Here is an 8,169-nt window from a genome sequence, read left to right as displayed (position 1 = left end):
CCACTGAGCCATCTCTCCAGCCCCTCTAATCTGTTTTAAACTTTTGCTCTTAGTTAAAACAATGCTTGGGGGGCCGGGGAGATGGCTCAGTGGAATAAGTGCTTCCTTGGCAAGCACAAGGGTCTGAGTTCAATCCCCGGTTCTGCAAAAAATAAAAATAAAAAAAAATTTAAAAAATAAAACAATGCTTGGACTAGGGAGATAGCTCAGCAGCATAAGTACCTGCCTGGCAAGTGCAAGGTCCCGAATTCAATCCTAGATACTGCAAAAATAAATAAATAAATAAATAAATGAATGAAACAATGCTGTAATTAACTTTCTCTTATAAGCCTTTTACATCAATTATTTCTGCACTTATTTCAGGACTTGTTTTTTTTTTTTTTATTCTTGGAGGAACTGGGGATTGAACTCAGACCTTTGTGCTTGCCAGGGAAGCGCTTATTATACTGAGCCATCTCCCCAGCCCCCTCTGCACTTATTTCAGATATTTTTTGGGATAAATTCCTAAAAGTCAAATTGGAGGGTCAAAGTAATTTTTAAGACTTTTTTTTTTAATTTTTAAGATTTTTGTCAAGCTGCTCCCTAGGAGTACTGTAATATTTATAGAACTCACCTGCTAGTCATGTTTAAAAGAATTTCTTTTTTTTTTTTTTAATTATTTATTTAGAGAGTGTGTGTGTGTGTGTGTGTGTGTGTGTGTGTGTGTGTGTGGCCAGCTCAGCCCACCAGGGGGCGGGGCTGGCTGGCATGTGGTGCTGGGGGATTGAACCACAGTCCCTGTGCTTTGCTCAGCTTAGCTTGTTCTAAGTAGGTGCTCCAGACCACTGAGCCATCTCACCAGCCCCCAAGAATTTCTTTTTTGAATCTTCGTTAATATGGTAAAAAACAATGTTTTCATTTGCATTTCCCTCAAAATGAATGAGGGTGACTGGACTTGAGTGGCAGAGCTCAGTGACAGAGCCCTTCTCTAACACCTGCAGGGTCCTGTGTTCTGCTAGGGATGGTGGCACACACCTGTAATCTAAGCAGTTTGGGAGGCTGTGGCAGGAGTATTATAACAGTTTGGGGCCAGCCTGAGTTACATCATGAGATGTATAATGAGTTCATGGCCAGCCTGAATGACATCATGAGACCCTGTCTCAACAAATAAATAAATTGAGGCCAGTAATATAGCTCAGGAGCACAGTGCCTGTCTGGCAAGTACAAGGTCCTGAGTTCAATTCCAGGTACCAACTAAGTAAATAAATAAATACATAAACAAATAATTTGGGATTGGGGCTGGGGAGATGGCTTAGTGGAATAAGTGCTTCTCTGGCAAATGCAAGGGCCTGAGTTCAATCCCCGGTTCTGCAAAAAAAAAAAATAATAATAATAATAATAATAATAATAATATAATAATGTAGGGCTATTGTTATAGCTCAGTGGTACAGCACTTGCTTGGCAAGCCCAAGTTCCTGAGTTTGATTCCTGGGATGGATGGATGGATAGATAGATAGATAGATAGATAGACAGATAGATAGAACGGTGAATTTGACCCAGGGCCTTCACCCTAAGCTACATTCCCAGCATTCTTCTTTTTTGAGACAGTTTGTTGTTCCCTCCCCCCCGCCCCCAGGAACCAAGGATTGAACTCAGGCCCTTATACTTGCCAGGCAAGTGCTTATTCAATTGAGCCATCTCCCCAGCCCCAGACAGTTTTGTTAAGTTGCTAAATTGTTCAGGCTGGGCTCTGACTTTTGGATTTCTTTTTTTCTTTTTCTTTTTGGCTGGCACATGCTGCCTTAAGGGTGGGTCTGGTAAGGCCTGAGGTACTGGGGATCCAACCAAAGTATCCTGTGCCTGACTATATTTGCATAAGTGGGCACTTCCGCAGGCCCCTTGGGCTCTGACTTTTACTTCTCCTGCCTCAGCCTCACAATGTACTGTAGAATTACAAGTATGCACATCTTGTATAGAAAGTGTATAATAACAACTATAATAACCAACACTTAAGGATTAACTACTTTGTGCCAGGTATTATTTTACATGCTTTACATGTATTAATTACTTACCAGACCAGTGAGAGGTAGATTCTGTGATCTTCATTTATAGAAGAAACAGAGGGGAGGCTAAGAACATCCAGGCACTAGCCACACCTGTGAGTGCGGGGAGGTCCTTCAACCCTAGAGAGGTTGGCCTCAGGGCCTGCGCTCCTAGTCATCCAGGATCTGCCTCGTTTTCCACTGATTATATCGTAAGCCCTTGGGGGCAGTGAGCTGTGCCACTCTTCTTCATACTACCAGAGTTGTATCCCCAACCCAACTTCAAGAATTCGTTTTGTTTTGGTTTTGAGAGAGGGTGTCACTATGCAATTCAGGCTGGCCTTGTGCTCACTTTTGTAGCCCCCAGGCTGGTCTCAAACTCTCAGAGATCCTCCTGTTTCAACCTCTCAAATGCTGGAATTACAAGTGTGGACTACCACGCCTAGTTTTAAGAATTTTTAAGGGCCAGCCTGATAACTCAGCAGACTAAAGCGTGTGCTTAGGCAGAGTGCAGCGGCCAGGATTCAGTCCCCGTCATGCATGCCAGCCCTAGCCCCTGGAGCACGCTGAAAAGGCAAACGAGACTGGGGTGGTGGCGGGCGCTTGTAATCCCAGCACTTGAGAGGCTGAAACCAGGAGGAGCACTATGGGTACGATCTACAGAGCGAGACTGTACGCCCTGTAGACTGTCCTAAAATACAGGGAAAAAAAGAGGGTTTTTTTTTTTCATAATTATATCTCTTCATAATTGTAACTGATTGCTGTTTATCAGAGGATTTGTTTTTGTTTGGTAGCACTTATATAGAAAATTATTTAGGGAAACATTAGATCCAATCAAACAATTTAAAAAATATCTATTCCTTGACAATTTGAAATAATTCATGTTTTGAATCTTGACACTTTCAGGCATTTCTCTAAAAACTTACTGTTTACAGGGTCTTACTCTGTAGTTCACACCTGTTTACTTTCTGGTTTTGTGTGTGATAATTTCTCTCTCAGAATTTTCCTTAATTCAAATAATTTTTAACTACTTTAGTTTGATAATTTATATATTTCTGTAATTCATCTTTTTATGTTTGTGTATAGATGATATTATTTATTTTTTGTATTTTAGGGAAGGGTCTACAGGGTGCTCAGGGCCTCACTACTAGATCGGACTCCTAGTGATCTGCCTGTTTACAGCCTCCCAAGAGCTGGGATTACAGCCTGCCACCACACCTAGTCTATGATTTTTAAAATGTTCCTAATCTGTAGTTACATGTTGTAGTTCAAGTTTGTATTTTTTTTTTCTTAAATCAGAGCACTGGGTTGTTTTTTGTTGTTGTTTTTTGTTTTTTAGACAGGGTGTCTTTATGCACTTTAGGCTTTTTTAATTCTGAAATTTATTGTTAATCCACAAACTTCATATAGCTTTAGTTTAAAAACAAAAACAGTGAAACCAAGACACTATTTCAAAGTCCAGGCCCTTCCAGCTTCCAAATACAAATTAGAAGAATAAGACATATAAATGGGGCCATGACATTTCAGAAAATAAAGATTTCATATAACTGAAGGATCCACTGATCCTCCCTGGGATGAGTTAACTGCCTTTACAAGATAGGGGGAAAGAAGAGAAAGGATGGGGTTGGTAAAAAGGGGAGGAGAAGGAAAGGAAAAAAAAAAAACAGAACAGAGTAGAATCCAATTCCAGTGTTCTGAATCAACTTGTTACACATCCATATAATCCTAGTGTTCCAGGCTGGCTTTGAACCTGCCATGTAGTCTTCTTGCCTCAGCCTCCCAACTGTTAGGATTATAGGCATGCACCATCATGCCTAGCTCTTGTATTTATCAGTTGTTCTAAATATCCATTAAGGTTTGTTTTGTTTTGTTTTTGTTTTTTCTTGCGGTACCAGGCAAGCACTTATTCCACTGAGCTATCTCCTCAGCCTTATTTTTGTTTTTGAGATAGGGTCTTACTCTGTAGTTCAGGCTGGCCTCGAGTTCACTATGTAGCCTGGGTTGGTCTTGAACTCACAGCGATCCTCCTGCTTCAGCTTCCCAAACTTTGGGGTTACAGGCATGCGCTACCACACCTGTTTACTTTCTGCTTCTGTGCGTAATGATTTTTCTCCCAGAATTTTCCTTAATTCGAGTAATTTTTTAAAGTTTTTCTTTTTTTTTTTAATGGAGGTCTTGGGTTTTTGGGGGGGATAATTCTGTTTTGTTTTTCATGGTACTTGGGATTGGACTGAGGGACACTCTACCATTGAGCTACATGCATCTCCCGCTCACTTAAAATATTTTTATTTTGAGCTGGGCATAACCTTACACGCTTAGAATTCCAGCACTCAGGAAGCTAAGGCAGAAGGATTGCAAGTTCAACATCAGTCTGAGCTACATGGAGAGTTCAAGCCCAACTTGGCTAGTGAGACCATGTCTCAAAAAAATGTGGGGGCCGGGAGATGGCTCAATAGGATAAGCGCTTGACTGGCAAACACAAGGATCTGAGTTCAATCCCCGGTTCCGCCAAAAATCAAAAACAAAACAAACAAACAAACAAAAAATGTGTGTGGGTATGTGCATGCCACTAGCCAGCACACAGTTAATTTTTTGGGGCTGGAGAGATGGCTCAGTGGTCTAAAGCACCTACTTGAAACAAGCTTGGCAAAGCACAAGGACCACGGTTCAATCCTCCAGCACCACATGCCAGCCAGCCCCGCCCCCTGGTGGGCTGAGCTGGCCACACACACACACACAATAAATAAATGTAATAAATAAAAATAAATAAATATTTTTAAAAAAAATTTTTTTTGGATTAGTGCTTAATACCTAAGATTCTTTATTCAGTTTTTATTGAAATAATTATAGCTTATTTTCTGTGTCCCTGGTACTTTATATTTAAAATTTCTAATTGGTTGAGGTTTTTTATTCTTAGATTCTGTGTGTGTGTGTGTGTGTGTGTGTGTGCGCGCGCGCGCGCGTGCACGCACTTGTGTATGGTTTATTTATTTATTTTGTATTTTGGGGAAGGGTGTACAGGGTGTTCAGGGTCTCACTACTAGATCAGACTTGTAGTGATCCACCTGTTTGCAGCTTCCCAAGTACTGGGATACAGGTGCATTACCACACCCAATTTCAGTTGCCACCCAGTTTTAGCAAGCCCCCGGGGGCAGGGCCGGCACAGCAGGCCCAGGGATTGAACCCTGAGCCCCTGCACCTGCTTTGTAGGCCCTTTAATCCACTGAGCTATTTGGCCGGCCCAGTATTTTGATCTTTATATCAATTTCTAGGGTTTTTTTTTTTCTAAAGATTTATTTATCTTGGGGCTGGGGAGATGGCTCAGTGGAGTAAGTGCTTCCCTGGCAAGCACAGGGCCTGAGTTCAGTCCGGCACAGGGTCTTACTACACAGCTCAGTTGCATACTGATCCTCCTGTATCAGCCTCCCAGCACTGGGATTACAGGCATACACCACCAAACCTGGTTTCAGTGGTTGGCATAGCTCAGGGCCAGCACAGCATGCATTATCAGGGATTGAACCTGAGTCCTTGCACTTGCCAGGCAGCCACTTAGACCACCAACCTATCTCCCTGACCCCTTAATTTCTAGTTCTATTATTTGGATGAAGATATCCTTTCAATGTTTATTTTTTAGGAATTTCAAGTGTGGTGGCACACACTTATAATCCTAGCAGTCATGAGGATTAGGAAGGAGGATCATCATGAATTTGAGTCGAGCCAGAGTACTTAAGGATTTCAGGGCCAGCCTCAAGTACTTAATAAATCCTTGTCTGAAAAAAAAGAAAAACAAAAAGGAATTTAAAAATATTTTTACAGGGCTGGGGATATAGTTCAGCAGCACAAGCCCCTGCCTGGCAAGTTTAAGGTCCCGAATTCAATTACCAGTACCAAAATGTATATATATTTTACATTAGTGACATATAGTAGGGATTTGTGCTAACAAGGGTGTTGTTATTTATCCAATCTAGACTATGATATAGCATTTAAATCAAGCACATTTTGTGAAATTCTCTTTATCTTTATATGTTTTTTGTTTTGTGAGTCAGGGTCTTGCTTGTGGTGTTTCAGGCTGGCCTGGAACTCACAGCAATCCTCCTGCCTCAGCCTCCTGAATAGTGGGATTACAGGCATATGCTACACCATGTTTATTATGTCTCTGACCTGTCAAAGACTGTAGTGTCAGCGATACAACTTCTTTTCTATATACCTGTGCTTCTCTTCTCATTTTAAATGCTTTTAACGTATTTTGATGCAGTATTTTTAGTACATCAAAGTAACTGATAAGACATTTTTGACAAGATTTTTTAATTTATAAACTTTATTATAGTTTAGTACTTTACCCCAATATTTATTATGCGATATAAGTGGTCTTTTATTCTATTTCCTGTGTTTTGCTGTGGATTGCTTCCTGTGTATAATCATCTTCATGGTTTCTGAAGGTGATCTATATTTTTTCAAATGTTTGTTCATCAGCACATGTTTAGTGTATAATCATCACATTCATTGTGGAGCACTGGCACGTGTACGTACATCTTTCCCTCCTTTGAGGTTGACACTATGTTGCTATTTAAAAGCATTCTCTCTCTCTCTCTTTTTTTTTTTTTTTTTTTTTGCGGAACCAGGGATTTGAACTCACATCTTTGTGCTTGCCAGGCAAGCACTTATTCTACCGAGCCATCTCCTTGGCCCCTTAAAAGCATTCTTTAAGTAGAGTTTTTCTACATTTAAATTTTTTTTTAACAAATTTATTAGAGGATCTACAGGACCTCACTACACAGACTGGACTCAGTCCTCCTGACTCACCTCCCAGTAGTGGTGGGATTATAGGTGTACACCATTCCTCTGAGCTACACATCCATTTCATCATGATCAGGAAATCTTATATTCTAGTCACCACTGGATATGTAAAAGCTACTCATCTTGACTATCAAAGCTGAGAAAACTCTGCTCTAATTAAAAAAGGGGAGGGGCTACTATTAAGAATGCCCATGACAGTCATGGAATATACTAACGGATGTCCCTTTTCCACCATCCCTTCTTTAGGAAACACTTCCCCAGATCAAAAGGAGCCGACACCTTTCATCATTGAGTGGATCCCAGATATCCTTCCCCAATCCAAGATTGGTGAGCTTCGGATCAAATTTGAGTACGGTCATCACCGGAATGGGCACGTGGCAGACTGCCAGGACCAGAGGCCCTCCCTGGAGCACTCACTGGAGCTGGCCCCTCTGACCACTATCACTTTCCCTTGAGACAAGAGTATTTCACTGCTAAATTTGCACATCCTCAATCCTGGCCACTTAAATACTAGGTGGACCTATTCCTTTTTTTTTTTTTTTTTTCCAGAACCGGGGATTGAACTCAAGCCCTTGCGCTTGCCAGGCAAGCGCTTATTCTGAGCCATCTCCCCGGCCAGGACCTATTCCTTAGTGAATTGTTCTTAGCTAAGATTCTGTTTCTTAGAGAATTCAAGCAGGTTTTATTGAGGAAAAACTCATGTAAGCCTTTTTGGTGCTGCTTGAGCAGTATTTCTAGCTAGTCTTAAAAAACAACTCATTTTCCTTGTCATGGACTTTAGAATTTATTTCATGTTTTTCTAATTCTTTCAGAAGTTAGCAGCACTCAGCCTTACACTGATTGTGTTGGAAAGTCAGTAATACCCTAGTTTTTACACAGTGTAAAGGGCCATCCTTGCAGAGTTCTGGAGCATCCATGCTCTTTATTCTGTTCTCAAATAAAGCACAGTGTCACTGGTTTTTCCAATGATATCTCATGCTGGCCTGATTATGAAATCATATTTTAAGAGATTTACCTGAAAAAGAAGTTTGGGCCTCAAGGAATTACTGACATTTGAAACTAATGCTTGTAATTGCTTATTAGCTTTATATTTATTTCCATCTTTTTTCTCTTCTTTTTTTTTTTTGGTGGTACCAGGGATCGAACTCAGGACCTTGCATTTGCCAGGCAAGCACTTATTCCACTGAGTTATCTTCCTGGCCCCTCCATCTTTATTTTTCAAAAAGTTTATAACTAGTAAAACTTAATTCCTATTAGAGTGTCACAAAAGGCATAAACATTTCTACATGCCTAGCTTGTGCTAGGCACCTACGTTGTTGTCACTTCATCTTTTTTCTCATTGAATCATTAG

General features: G+C 40.7%; 1 protein-coding gene across 6 annotated transcripts in view; it reads left to right on the top strand.

The window, feature by feature from the left end:
• The window catches only part of CUNH2orf42 (chromosome unknown C2orf42 homolog), a 43,170-nt gene extending 35,238 nt beyond the window's left edge, over positions 1-7,932 (top strand). For all 6 annotated transcript variants that reach the window (XM_023718468.1, XM_023718464.1, XM_023718466.1 and 3 more), the window contains one exon: positions 7,065-7,932. In XM_023718468.1, coding sequence (XP_023574236.1) covers positions 7,065-7,273 — 209 coding nt within the window. In that variant the 3' untranslated portion in view covers positions 7,274-7,932. The remainder of the gene's footprint in view (positions 1-7,064) is intronic.
• The last annotated feature ends 237 nt before the right edge of the window (positions 7,933-8,169 follow it).

Source organism: Octodon degus, unplaced genomic scaffold (genome assembly GCF_000260255.1).
Source record: "Octodon degus isolate 3935 unplaced genomic scaffold, OctDeg1.0 scaffold00058, whole genome shotgun sequence".
NCBI classification, from domain to species: Eukaryota; Metazoa; Chordata; class Mammalia; order Rodentia; family Octodontidae; genus Octodon; species Octodon degus.
Note: the sequence above shows the minus strand (reverse complement) of the source record. Positions and strands in the feature narration are given on the sequence as shown.